Below are 14,109 nucleotides of genomic sequence, written 5' to 3'. Positions count from 1 at the left end.
AGGGTGTGGCCGTTGTTGCATGCTGGCAGCTTCTAGGAGCTACAGGTGAGAGCTGAGTGCAGGGTGGGGACCAAAGGTGGACAAACTGCCCCAGAAAGAGCATGATGTGTGTCCCCCACCAGAGGCATTACCCCTCCCCTAACATCCCTTCCACCCCTCGTGGAGGGTGGCATTCCCTTCAAGAGCTAAGAAGCAGATCATGCCAAACCTTTGCAACAAATATTGTGTGTATGTAAGGAGCTTCATGACTGCTGCTTAGTGAAACACTTCTGAGCTCAGTTTTGCTATGTTGCATGCACTTCCACAGTTGGAGGCAGTGTGCATCTGAATATTAGTTGCTGGGAATGAATCACAAGTGGGGAAAGAGTGCTGTTGCACTCAGATCCTGCTTGCGTGCTTCTTCATTAGGGCTGAGCAATTTCTGGTGTTCAACATTGCGATATATCTAGCAATGATCGTTGAGATGGAAAGTTGTAAAGCAGGAAGCCAGCCTAGCCCGGATCTCTGAATTTGCACAATAAGCTTTTCAACACTGACCCTTTCTTGTCCATAGCTCGGCATCATCTACCGCGATGTGAAGCTGGAGAACATCTTACTGGACAGCGAAGGACATGTGGTGCTTACGGACTTCGGACTGAGCAAGGAATTTGTGACTGAGGATGTGAGTCTTGTTCCCCCTGGCTCTGCATCCTCCTTTCCTCATCCCAAGAGATTTATCAGTGTTAAGGCCTATGAGATACGTCAAGATCTAAGGATCCACGGAATTGTGGGCTGACAGTTAAGAGCAGCCTTCACTAACCAGATATTTTGGGCTGCAATTCAGCCCAGCTAGCAAAGCCATGATGCTTTAGAGCAGGCATGGCCAAACTTGGCCCTCCAGATGTTTTGGGACTACAACTCCCATCATCCCTAGCTAACAGGACCAGTGGTCAGGGATTATGGGAATTGTAGTCCCAAAACATCTGGAGGGCCAAGTTTGGCCATGCCTGGTTTAGAGGGTTAAAGCCAGCTGTCATTGGAGAACAAGCTGCAATCAGCACATGTCATCCTCAAGCTGGAATTATTTTTTTGCATTGATGTGGTAGGAAGCTTAGGAATATATTGGGGGGAAGGTTCCCAAGTCAAGGCAAAAGGTGGGGACTAAACAAAAACATTTTAATAAAAAGTAAATTTACATAGCAGAATATGCACAAATTATTTAACCTGCCTGAGCATCCACACACATACACTCACATTTCTCTGAACCTACAGTGTGAGGTTAGAACCATACAGCTGCATATTCACCATACATTTAAAGCACATTGGAGGTTTTCTTGCAATCAAAGCAGTAGATACGGTCTATTTATTAAAGAAAGAAAGCATGGCTTTCCCCAAAGACTCATGGGAACTGTAGTTTACCCACACAGACAGCTGCAATTCCTAGCACTTTATGAAACTACAGTTCCCAGAATTTTTTTGGGGGGGGGGATCATGTGTTTTCAGCGTATGGTGTGTACACCTCCTGGACTTACTGCGGACAGCCTTGCTTTCTTGCCCCTATTCCTGGTGTGTTGTTAGAATTGTGTGAGCAATGATCTGCTCATGTTGTCATTCCTCAGCGTCCAGCTCCCTCCCCAGCATCTCAGAAATCAAACCTCTGAGTGTGTTTTGTGTGTGTGTGTGTGTGTGTGTGCAGAGGGTGGGTTGATGGGAAAGGAGATGGATTCCTTTTGTCTCTGGCTCACATGTAGGTCGGCACATGTGCATGGAGCCTAAGGCACCATGGTGTGCACAGCCTGCCCATTTCACACACTGCAGCTGCCAAGCTATATTTGGAACTGTTGATACCATTGCAGAGGACAGTTGTGTTTTTGAATCTTTATCGGAAAAAAGAAGCATCTGCCTCTTGGCTATTGGGTCAGTGCTATTGCAGAGTAAATGGAGGCTGCGTACAAACCATACGTTTAAAGCACCTGCCTTTCCCCCAAATAATCCTGGGGACTGTAATTTGTCCTGCACAGAACTACAATCTCCCTTGAAAACTCCAGTTCCCATGATTCTTTGGAGGAAGCCATGTGCTTTAAATATCCTTTAAATGTACGGTGTGTGCACAGCTAAAGACAGCATACAGCCTAGGAATGAAGAGCCTTCAACAGTGTATATTGGGGGGGGTGTATGTAGGTGAAAAGATGGGCTCATAAAGTGATCCTTGAGAGTTGATGCAAGCGCATCCCTATTTTCTTTGGTGCCGCATAATCTCATGTTCATATAAACTCAGTCCTCTGAGATGGATCACATTGCCAACTGACCAGGAAATCAGAAAACAGCCCTGCTCTTACGGCTTTAACAGCTGCGTGCTATTTCCAACATTGGCAGGTGAAGCTTTCACGGTGGAGAGATCAGCCTTGTCACCAGCTCATAAAAGTGGTGCTAAAAGCACAGCAGCAGCACCTAGCTTTAAAAATTGGGAGACTCAGGAAGGGTAGGCCCCCATTCTGATTTGGAGTTGGATATGTTCAGTGTTCCCCTTCCCTCTGACTCTCTGTACCTTTCTCTCTCTCTCTTGTTGTCCTCTCTCCACCACTACAGAAAGAACGGACCTTCTCCTTTTGTGGCACCATTGAATACATGGCCCCAGAGATTGTCCGAAGCAAAAGCGGACACGGCAAGGTGAGTTGTGTGGCGTAGATGGGGGAGGGGTTGGAAACTGGGGCAATCATTCTGACAGTGCAAATCCAGCAGGCAAAGAAAAGGAAAGCGGCTAATTTCATATCTCAAAAATATGGTTACACCCACCTCACTCATCCACAGGCTGATTAGGAACAGAGATAGGGTGGAATCCAAGAGGTCAAGGGCAGAGCCAGTGTGGAACCCACTGAATTATGGGTTGGGCAAGGCAAATCTGGCAGATTAGGATGGAGCCAGGATAGAACCTAGTTGGGTTCTGGGCAAAGCCTTGCAGACTCTGGCAGGTCAGGGAACAGATCAATATTTGCAAGGAAATCTGGAAATGAATACAAAAGACTTTGCATGAAAATATGTGTGGGCAACCTCTGGTCCTCTGAATGTTACTGAACTACCATTCCCACCAGTTCCAGCAAGCATGGCTAATGGCCCAGAGTGATGGGAGTTGTAGCTCAGCAACATTTGGAGGGCCAGGGGTTTCCCCACACCTGCATTAGGAGGAGGGTGGCCCTTATTTTTCCAAGGGAAATTTAACAAGCTAAGTACATAGAACCAACTGACCAGAGCTTCATTTGTAAACAGAATGTCAGACAGAAATTGCTGTGGAAGTTGTACCATATAGTAATTAAGCAGTATATGCACACAAGCAAGCAAGCGAAAGATGGGCAAGTTGCAAAAGGAGTGGGGTTAGTTTAAGAAAGACAGGGTTCTGATAATGACGGGGCTTCATGGCAGAAATTTTTATTATTTGTATGCTGTTTGGAATTTGGAAACTGGAGAGTCTCAACATAAACAAAAAATAAGACAGCCATATTGGTCTGTAAGGGGGGGGGGGCAAATACCACCAAAGTGTACAGTTTGGTCATGCCTTTATGGAATTAGCTTTAACCCGTCCCTTCCTCCCACCCACCCCTGCTCCCAATTTAGCAATCCTAGTAGTCCCTCCCAGCAAGGCGTGAAAACTGGCATGGTTCATTTCCTCTCCAATTCTTGCAAACCGTGGTTGCTTTCTTGCTTGTATCTGCTAGCTCCAAGCGAGGTACCAGTGGCTTACAAAGCAAGCAGTTGTGACTTCAAATCCTCCTTGTTCTTCATTTCGTTCAGTCTTTTGTACTGCAGAGGCCACATAGAATTGGAACACCTACAATGAGCCATCTTGATGAAAATTATAGTTCAGGGGCTAGGTCCCCCCCCCCCGTGAGTTTGAATCCCTATTTAATGTTTCTTTCTGGTCAAGGAAGCCCGCTGAACACCCTTCTAAGCAAAGCCTTCAGCCAGTTCCCAAGAGTGGTTTACCCCAAAAGTAAGAACAAGAAGTTCTGTTTGTGCTTGGCTGCATTTTCGTTTTTGTTTGGAAACTGCAGACTCTAGATCCTCGAATGGTATTCTAGGGAGACACTCATATCCCTTTAAAAGTTGGCTGTGAGCCTTCTTGGCAAAGTAAGCTGACTGTAGAACCAAACAGTTACACGTCCAAATCCCCTCTTTGTTGACTTCATCTCTTAACTTGGAAAAACTCATTTTTCCTGGAGCCCCTGAAATGGGGGGAGGGGGGCTGATGGGAACTGAAGACCCACAACATTGTGGGGGGGAAAGGTTCCCCACCTCTGCCCTAGACCATGCAAGACCTACTGTTCAGCAGCTGCTTTAGGCCATTTCTGAAAAGTTCAAGTCCCAACAGGTGACTTTCATTTCTGTTTTTCTTTTTTTGCACCCGAGGCCACCCAGAATGGAAACTTTAAGAATGACTTTCTGATGCACATTTCCCAATAGTTGTTGTCTTCAAGAGCCAGCTGTTGAGAGTTCAGATCCCCTGGACAGCTTAAACTCACTCTCTCTTCTTTCTGTTGAAGCAGGAGTGGGGAGCTGTTCTGACCTAGCAGGCCAGATATTTACCCCTGTGGGCCAACTTCAGCAGGTGAACAGAGCCACCCACCTGCGACACATCTGGCGCTAGGTGACTGGTGGTCTCACCCACCTGTCAAAGTTGACCCATGTGGGGGGAGGGGTCTGCTTTGCCTTCACGTTCCCCACAGGAAACAAACTGACGAAGTAGCTCCAGTTTAATCCTATTCTCTACAGGGATCTGCTTTGCCAATGCACTTGCCGTGGGAATACACTCATGAAGAAGCGACCAGCAGGATGAACCCCACCCATCAGTTGACACCAACCGTGGGTGTCAGCTGATTGAGAGGGGGTCATGGTTTCGAGAAAGTGGCCTTGCAAGCCAAACTGAATCTCCTAGCAGGCCAAGATTCACCCCCAGGCTGGAGAATTCCCACCCCTGATGTGGCGCCAGCTTGGGGTTGTAGCTTCTAGGACCTTTGTTCAGGATGCAGTTTGTAAGTGCCCTTAGTCCCACAGGCAAAGCCATTGCCCTATAGAGTCCCTTATTATGGGTCTACTTGTAAGCTTGGGTGCATCTGTCTTTTTGTTCAAAAAGGCTCCTTGAAACTTGAGCCTCAAGAATGACTTCTGCAGGTCTTTGCTGATCTGCTGGAATAGCCCAGTGAGGAAGAGAGGTGGGCTGGGGAGCCAACAGGTGGGAGTTCAAGGCCCAAAAGGTTGTCTTAATTTTAATTTTAATCTAATTTCTTTTTTAACTGCTTGGGATTTGGAGCATCTGCAGATCTGTACACACACACAGACACACACACATTTGTTTGTGTTTCTTTGAATGTGGGGGGAAATTGTTTGCCATTAAAGATTTGATAAAATAACAGTTGACAAATAAGCAGGTCATGTAAGTGATTTATATGCTTTGTCCATATTTAACTATTTTATTTATTTTTATTTATTGTGCTGATTTTATATTATAAGTTTAAAAAACAACAACGCACTAGGGGTGTGGGTAGGGGAAGATAGAGGCTAGTTGGACAGCATTTGATTCCTATGTCTGAGGACTGGACTCCAGCAGGTTTACAGAGCAAAAGTACCATGCAAGGGATTTTAAAACTTGCAGCTGCTGGCTTTGCAGCCGAAGTCCTTATCCAGCATAGGCGCTCTCAGCTGCTGGAAACGCCTCCTCCATTCCAGAGGCCCCAATTCGAGACAAGCATGCCTTGATAAAAGGCAGTACAGAAATAAAGTCAAGAATGGGAGTTAAGAATCCTACCAATGGACAGCCACTCATCTCTCCCAAGCTGCTGTGCCCACCTTACTCAAGCGCCCTGGGCAAGATCATTTTAGAGGCAAGAAGGAATTAAACAAAGAATTAAAGGGCATAAAGTATTTGAACTTGTTAGCTGTGGGCAGTGCAATCAGCTGCTGTAATCCGCTAGGGTATCCACCTCATAGGAAAAGCCAAAAATCACCTGTATGGACAGTTGTGCCCTCTACAAATACCCATTTATCTCTATGGATTTACAATGCAAACTTATATTGTACTTATGGCACTTTAATGCAGAGCACGGATGGAGAACCTGCGGCCTAGCAGATGTCATTGGACTACAACTCCCATCAGTCTTCACTGTGCTGACAGGGGTTGATGGGAGGAAGGGTCCAACACCTCCAACAGATCTCCCCCATTCCTGATATAGAGCATTGTTTTACCGGCTTGACCCATGTGGCTTAATTGACAAATCTAGGGGCTGGGTATTGGGATTGTTTCTTAGGGCACATCCCCCCGTACCTTTGAAGCAAACTTGTACCGCTTTCACGGTCATGTCTTCCTCCAAAGAATCCTGGGAACTGTGTCTTGTCACAGAGCTACAACTCCCAGCACTGTTCACAATACAGTTTCCAGGGATAGCACAGGGGAATCTACACAGATGCATGGTGTAGACGTGACCTTAGAGGTAAAAGGACAATGAAACCTTGACGTGTTCAATAGGAAGAGAAGGGGGGCAAGGATATGTGTTGCTGCTGCTGCTGCCACCCCCTGTTGTTACCCCAAATGCTTTTTGCTCCTTTCTTGTAGTCGGTGGACTGGTGGAGTTTGGGCATCCTGATGTTTGAGCTGCTAACAGGTGCCTCACCCTTCACGCTGGAGGGGGAAAAGAACTCACAGGCCGAGGTGTCCAGGTGAGGCGGGCGTGGGATTTGGGACTGGTTAAGGGAAACAGGGTCTTGGTGGGCAGGATGGACTAACTATACTGAAGAAACAAGGGCTGCTGGGTAACATGCAAATGTTTGGTGTGAGCTGCCAGGGCTGCTGGGTAACAGAGGGGAGTTTGCTTGGGCTGATGGGTAATGGATTAGCGTCAGAAGTGTGAGTTGATGGATATTGTGAGAGAGCAGACACAGGCAGAAGCTGATGGGTAGCAGGAAAAGATTTAGCGGGAGACTAAGTTGATAGGGCAAAAGGAGGGGGTTGACATGAATAGCAGGGCCTGGACTGTGATAGGATGGGGCTTACCAAGAGTGGCAGGAGCTGATTGGTGGGTCAGGGGCTAGAACAGAGGTCACCAATATGGCACCCTCCATCAACTACAACTCACATCATCCCTGACCAATGGCTATGTTAGCTGGGGTTGGTGGGAGTTGGAGTTCAGTAGCATCTGGGCGGCACCTCATTGGCTATCCCTAGCCAAAGAGAACAAGACATAAAAAAACTTAATAACAGTCCTGCTTGATCGTGTTGTGGGGACGACTCTTTTTGAGTGTTACTATAGTATGTATTGCATTTTTATATTGTGAACTGCCCTGTGATCCTCGGACAAAGGACAGTATAGAAATTTAACTGATGATGGTGATATTCTGATCCAAATTCCATCTAGCCCAGCCTCCTGCTTCCCCAGTGACCAACCAGATGTGGCTGGGAAGCCCACAAGCGGGACAGGAAGGCAATTGCCCAATCTCATTGTTTGTCCTGTGATTACCTCTTGCTTTCACTGTCATCCCGGCTCTGAACCTGAAGGGAGCCTCTGGCCATCATGGCTGATAGGCATAGGTAGCCTTATCCTCCGTGAATTTATTTGTAAGAGAAAGGTGAAGTAAGACAAAGTGTGTGTGTGTGTGTCTGTGTGTGTGTGTGTGTGTGGCTTGATGGATTTAGGGTAAGACTTTCCCCAGTGATGAATCTGTGCTCGGTTTCTAGGCGGATCCTGAAATGCAACCCTCCGTTCCCCTCGCTCATTGGCCCCGTGGCTCGCGACCTGCTCCAAAAGCTGTTGTGCAAGGAGCCCAAGAAGCGCCTGGGCTCAGGGCCCACTGGAGCACAGGAGATCAAAGAGCACCCCTTTTTCAAGGTGAGGTCCTGCACCCGAGTTGCAAAGTGCACCATCTGAGCCAGCCTTATCACCATTCCCCAGCTCCTTCTGTCCCCCACATCCGAGTCACTTACAATATTTGGAGGAGCATAAGCATTGCTTAAATATATAACATATAAAGGTAAAGGGACCCCTGACCACTAGGTCCAGTCATGGCCCACTCTGGGGTTGTGGCGCTCATCTCGCTTTATTGGCTGAGGGAGCCGGCGTACATCTTCTGGGTCATGTGGCCAGCATGACTAAGCCGCTTCTGGCGAACCAGAGCAGCGCACGGAAATGCCGTTTACCTTCCTGCTGGAGCGGTACCTATTTATCTACTTGCACTTTAACGTGCTTTCATACTGCTAGGTTGACAGGAGCAGGGACTGAGCAACAGGAGCTCACCCTGTCGCAGCTCTGTGGTTTAACCCACAGTGCCACCCGCGTCCCACAAGAGCCCAGAGCCCTGCTTTTAAAAAAAAACAAAACCTGAAACTCCCAGGATTCCATGGGGGAAAGTCACGGCAGCCTGTGTCCACAATGTTCGCCATCTCCTTCACCTGGCATCCTCTTCCCCCAGGGTCTGGACTGGACAGAGCTAGCGGCACGCACAGTGAAGCCCCCCTTCAAACCCCTCATCCGCAGTGAGCTAGACGTGCGAAACTTTGCCGAAGAATTCACCAGCTTGGAGCCCATCTACTCCCCCGCTGGGACGCCTCCCAGCCTCGAACGTTTCTTCCAGGTGAGTGCCAGAAGGGGGATCTCAACCTGTAGTGTGGCTTGCAGTTGTCACCATGCTGGGTATAAATTCCTGGCGCCAGTTTCCAAAAGGCTATTGAAAAGGTGGAAAAGGTGCAGGTGAGAGAAGATGACACAATTGCAGAATGGAGGTGGAGCGGGTTCCCTGCGAGGGAAATTGTAGAGCATTTAACATGCTTTGGGGGGGAGTGGGAGGGGGGAAGAGAACTGAGGGAAGATATACTCTGGAGAGAGTTATCAGCGAGAAGTCCCTGGAAAGTGAAGATAGGAATGTGTCAGATTATATGCACTAATACAGTGGTACCTCGGGTTAAGTACTTAATTCGTTCTGGAGGTCCATACTTGAAACTGTTCTTAACCTGAAGCACCACTTTAGCTAATGGGGCCTCCCGCTGCTGCCGCGCCGCCGGAGCACGATTTCTGTTCTCATCCTGAAGCAAAGTCCTTAACCCTAGATAATTTTTCTGGGTTAGCGGAGTCTGTAACCTGAAGCATAAGTAACCCGAGGTACCACTGTATATTGGATTCTTTCTGCCTAGCCTCCCTGGCTTTAAAGCAGGGCAGGGGAACCTGTGGCCCCTCCAGATGTTAGATTACAGCTCAGATCATCCCTTGCATTGGCTGGAGCTTCTACTTCAGAAGGTGATGGCAACCTATCCTCCCCCGCCTCCTCTCTCCCTCAGGGGAGAAATGAAGCTGGTGCAGCCCTAGGATGATTGCTATAGCTTCAGATGATTGCTATAGCTCAGCATCACTGGCCATTCAGGTGCTGTTCAGGATAGCAACTCCGTTCCAAGTTTGCAGGCCAGGGCAAACTTTGTACTAGGAACATAGGGGACCATTGGTCCATCTAGCTCAGTACTGTCTACTCTGGCTGGCAGCAGCTCTCCAGGATTTCAGATGGAGGCAATCTCAGCCCGACTTGGAAATGCTGAGGATTGAACCTGCGACCTACTTCTTGCAAAAGCAGAAGCTCTGCCATTGAGCTCTGACCATTCTCTCAGGAAGATACAAGACATCGTATTTTTGAATTAAAGGATTATATTAAGTAGGAACCTTTCTGGGGTTTCGGACAGGCCTTCCAGGCTTGTGGTTCCTGCCCCCGCCACTTTACAAAGACAAATAAATTATGAACCTTTAAAAAAAAAAGTTTTTTGATGGCAAAAGCATCACTTCTTCCTGTGTGAGAAAGAGGGGTGTCTGTTCTAAGGCAAGGCCTGCAAAATCTGGCAACGAAAGCATGCTCATTTGCTTTTAGAATTCCTCCCCCCTTACCCAAATATATGCAGGTATAATTGATCAATTGCCCAGCTAACAACTGATTCCAGTGTTACCAAAGCCCTACATTAAAATCATTTTTTAAAACGTTTATGTCGTTAGAGGCATGCTGCAGATGAGACTTGTTCCCCAGCTCAAATGCAGCTCTTTTTCCTAATCTGATAATTTTCAGGAAGTATCTTGCACACACTTCCTCATTATGTGGAGCACATCGTTAGAATGAAAGTGCTTTTCTGTTCCCCCCCCCCCCTTTGTTGGGTTGGGTTTTTTTTTAAAGAACCCTCCAGGTTTCTCCCGGCTGCTCGTTTTTTCAGCTGCAGTCTTGAGCTTCCTCATTTTCCTTCTCTAATTTGCAGTCGCCTAGAACCAAATGTGCAAATATTCTGCGGGAACATAGGAAACTGCCATCTGCTGAGTCAAACCATTGGTCTATGTAGCTCATAGCTAACTATAAATCTGCTACATACACATGTCACATTAAGCCAAAACCATGGCTTAGCACAAACTCAAGGAGGAGATGGCAGCTGTTTTACTCCTCTATCAGCTTTTTAGGTCAGTGCTAAGCCAAATAGTATTTTTCCGTGTATAAGACTAGGTTTCCCCCCTAAAGAATAATGTGAAAAATTAGGGGGGGCGTCTTATACATGGGAGCATCTTATAGACAGAAAAATACTGTAATTTAGCATGTCCTCTGAACCCAGGATCGTGGTTATCTTCTCCTTAACCACAGTCTGTAGCCATGGCATGTCCTATGGCTGCAGGTCATGGTTTAAGAGAGAGACCTTAACTTTAGTCCTGGGATCAGACGAGATGCTGTGCTGTACTCTGACTTACAATGACATGCAAAGAGACTTGAACTTTGGACCTCCTGCATGCAGAGCAAGTGGCCTGACACGGAACCGCAGGCTGAAAGTCCTTCCAGACTAGGGATTGGGGAGATACGCGATGCAGTTTGCATCGAAAGGCGAAGTAATCAAATGTGCTCTTTTCCAAAACAATACGCGGACCGTAACACAGCCACCCTTTAATGTTTGCACATCTCTGAATTCCATAGTGCAGTTCCCCAGCCCAAGGAATGTGCATAAAGATGCATGTACTAGGTAGGGTAAAGCACTCTAGGACCCTGCTGACTCCCAACCTCTGCACGGATTTGTTTTTAAAGGGATACTCCTTCATTGCTCCTTCCATCCTCTTCAACCGCAACGCTGTGACAGCTGACGTGCTCGCAGCTGCACTGGACGGGGAGCGCCCAGGAAGTGCTGCTGTGGCCCGCAGTGCAATGATGAAGGTAACGTCTGCCCTTGGGAGGGAGATGCAGGGAGCCACAGAAGGCTGGGGAAAACTGCTGAGGCCGTGGTGGTGAAAGCATTCGAGCTTAGGGCAAGGCTGAAGAAGCTTTTTTGACCTAGCAGGCCAGATCTTTATCTCCCCCCCCTCCCCGCAGCCCAACTTTGACGGGGGGGGGGGGACCCACCATCAGGTGATTGGCAGGTGGGTGAAGTCAGACGCAGGTCAGCAAGAAGGGAAGCAAATTTCTGATGCCTGTGACATTAACACTTTATTCAAAGAAATGAAATACAACTCAGCCTTGTGGTCTCAGCAGCCCTTCCCAGTAGGTCTTGCCCCTATGTAGCAGTTGCCAGGACTGAAGGTCCACGCCTCCTACTACCCTTAAGGCTCTTTCTCTCCTGAATATTCCCCAAGCAGTCTCAAACTTCCTCTGCACACCTGCTCTTTTTGTTACTCTGCGTGTTCTTGGAGTCTGGGGGGAGGGGAGCTTCTTGCAGAAGGAGGGGGAGACTACCTGGATTCTTCTGCAGTTTCTTGAGCCCCCTCCTTGGCTTCTGCCTTGGAGTCTGAACTGCTCCCTGTCGCAGGTTCTTCCTGCTCACTAACCCCTGTTGCCCCTCCAGCTTCCTCCTCTCACCAATCTTCTCCCTCTGACCCCTCCTCTCTGTCCCTCCACCAATCCCCTGGCTCTGAGCCTTCCTCCTCTGGGTTTTCCTTTGAGAGTTCCCCAGCTGGTACCTCCCACCACTCCTCTTCGTCCTGCCAGTCCCTGACATCCGGTTCTGCCCATCGGTCAAAGTTGGCCCACAGGGATAGAATAATGACCAAGCAGGATTGAACTCCCCACTCATCAGCTGATATGTAGGGAGTTCAGCTCAGTTGTTGTTGTTGTTGTCATTTCATTTCTATACCATTTTATATTTTAAAGAAAAAATCTCAAAGAAAACAATCCAGAATAAAGCTAATTCAAGCTTCAAGGAAAATATTTCAGATCAGTGTCATTTTGCTTTCCCCATATTTATTTACCTACTTCATCCATACCGCTGCCCCATAGCCAGTGTGGCGTAATGGTTAGAGTGTTGGACTAGGACCAGGGAGATCAGGGTTCAAATCCCCACTCGGTCATGAAGCTCACTGAGTGACTTTGGAGTCAGTCACAGCCTCTGAACCTACCTCACAGGGTCATTGCAGGGATTAACATGTTTCCCAGCCGTTTCTCTACCTGCCCCACCTCAGGCACAGGTGAATGTAGTTTGGAGGAAATGGCCTCACAGGCCACATGAGCAGGCCTGGTGGGCCAAATTTGGCCCACGAGCTAGTGCCTTAGGGAGAACCGGGCAGTTGCCGAGGGAAGCATTCTCTGATCCTTCTCACAATATGCCCTGATTGGCAGAAAACAACAGTACCAAAGTTGCTTGAATTTGGTGCTACCCAGGGCTTCTCCAGACAACCCCTTCAAAGCATGCCCTCACAACATTTTCACATTTGGGGGTGGATAGTTCGTATCAATCCCAAATCTAGGGCAAAAGCTCCCTAGGAGGAGAAGCCAGGTGTGCAGGAGTGGCTTACCTGCAGCAATAGGTTTTGGTGGGCTCCAGGGCAAAAGACCTTCATTGCCTGCTCCAGAGGCTACTACTGCAGCTGTATAATGACCTGTTTTCAGCCGGGAGGCCCATGGTGAAGCAGGGAGGGCCCTGGGCTGTGTCAGCAGAGGGCTGTCCCAAGAGAAACACACTTCTTGCCCCCACCCCTCTGGCTGAGCTGCCCCATGGACTCGGTGCCAAGGCCTGATTGTCCCACATTCTGGAACCAGCCATCCGTGGGCCTGGGCATTCATAACTAGAGACATCCTGCAGCTGTATCCCCAGGAAGGCAATGCTGGAAGGCTTCCATCCACTTTCAGAGATGCTTTAAAAAATAAAAATAAAAATGGTGGCCTAAAAGGCTTTACTGTTTATTATCCAGGCTTTGTCAAAGCTCCCTGGCTGCTGCTTAGCATCACCAATATCATCGTATCATTATTATTTTGCATTTAAAAGTCCAAACACTCTTTCATTTTCAGGTTTATTGTGTATCCGTAACAGATTATTATTATTGTTCTTGCTATTTAATCTCAAGCATGTAGGCAGATTAAATTTATGAAATTCACACTCAGTTGATTGAGATGAGTAACTTTGGTTCATTAATTTCAGTGGGTCAGCTCTGAGTAGAACTTAGCTGGAGACAATCCTATTTCTTCCCCATTGGCTTGGGGGAACTTGTGACAGTGGGGTGAGACCTGTCAGTCACCTGATAGAGCTATGGTGTCAGATGATTGACAAGTGGGTAGTCCTGCCCATCTGCCAGTGTTGGCCAATGGGGATGTAGGGAGGTAATGCTCCACCCCACTGGACCAAAAATCTTCCTCACCCCAGAGTGTGTATGTGCTTGGGAGAAGTTCTTTCTTTGTGGGTTCTGCTCTAAAGCTCCTCCTCCTCTGTCCAGGATTCTTCGTTCTTCCAAAAGTATGAGATGGACTTGAAAGAGACGCCGCTGGGTGAGGGCAGCTTCTCCTTGTGCCGCCGCTGCCGGCAGCGCCAGAACGGGGCAGAATTCGCTGTCAAGATAATCAGCAAAAGGTACTTGGTCCTCTTCACTGCCATGCACACTCCTTCCCCCACACCGAATGAATTCCTCTGCCCAGAAATGCACAGGGCATTTTGACATTGAACAATGTCAAAATAGACATTTTCTTTTTCAATAAGAACATCAGAATGGCGCTGCTGCAACACCAGGAGGGCCAAAGGTTCCCCCACACCTGCTTTACGCCATACATAATCAGTTCAAGGGAATTCACTGCCACAAGTTTTGGGCCTGTGACTCTGAGAACTTAAGGTGGCTCTAAAAGTGTGTTGGTCACATCCATGGCAGAGGAGGAAGAAGAGAGTTC

General features: G+C 47.9%; 1 protein-coding gene across 2 annotated transcripts in view; it reads left to right on the top strand.

Moving 5' to 3' along the window:
• Positions 1 to 14,109, top strand: part of RPS6KA4 (ribosomal protein S6 kinase A4) — a 45,260-nt gene that overhangs the window by 21,244 nt on the left and 9,907 nt on the right. For both annotated transcript variants that reach the window (XM_081891448.1, XM_081891449.1), the window contains exons 5-11: positions 554 to 661; positions 2,569 to 2,649; positions 6,584 to 6,687; positions 7,703 to 7,853; positions 8,434 to 8,595; positions 11,053 to 11,178; positions 13,665 to 13,798. In XM_081891448.1, the coding sequence (XP_081747574.1) occupies positions 554 to 661; positions 2,569 to 2,649; positions 6,584 to 6,687; positions 7,703 to 7,853; positions 8,434 to 8,595; positions 11,053 to 11,178; positions 13,665 to 13,798 (866 nt within the window). The remainder of the gene's footprint in view (positions 1 to 553; positions 662 to 2,568; positions 2,650 to 6,583; positions 6,688 to 7,702; positions 7,854 to 8,433; positions 8,596 to 11,052; positions 11,179 to 13,664; positions 13,799 to 14,109) is intronic.

Source organism: Podarcis melisellensis, assembly GCF_964234715.1.
Source record: "Podarcis melisellensis genome assembly, chromosome: 16".
NCBI classification, from domain to species: Eukaryota; Metazoa; Chordata; class Lepidosauria; order Squamata; family Lacertidae; genus Podarcis; species Podarcis melisellensis.
This window is presented reverse-complemented; position numbering and strand designations above follow the sequence as displayed.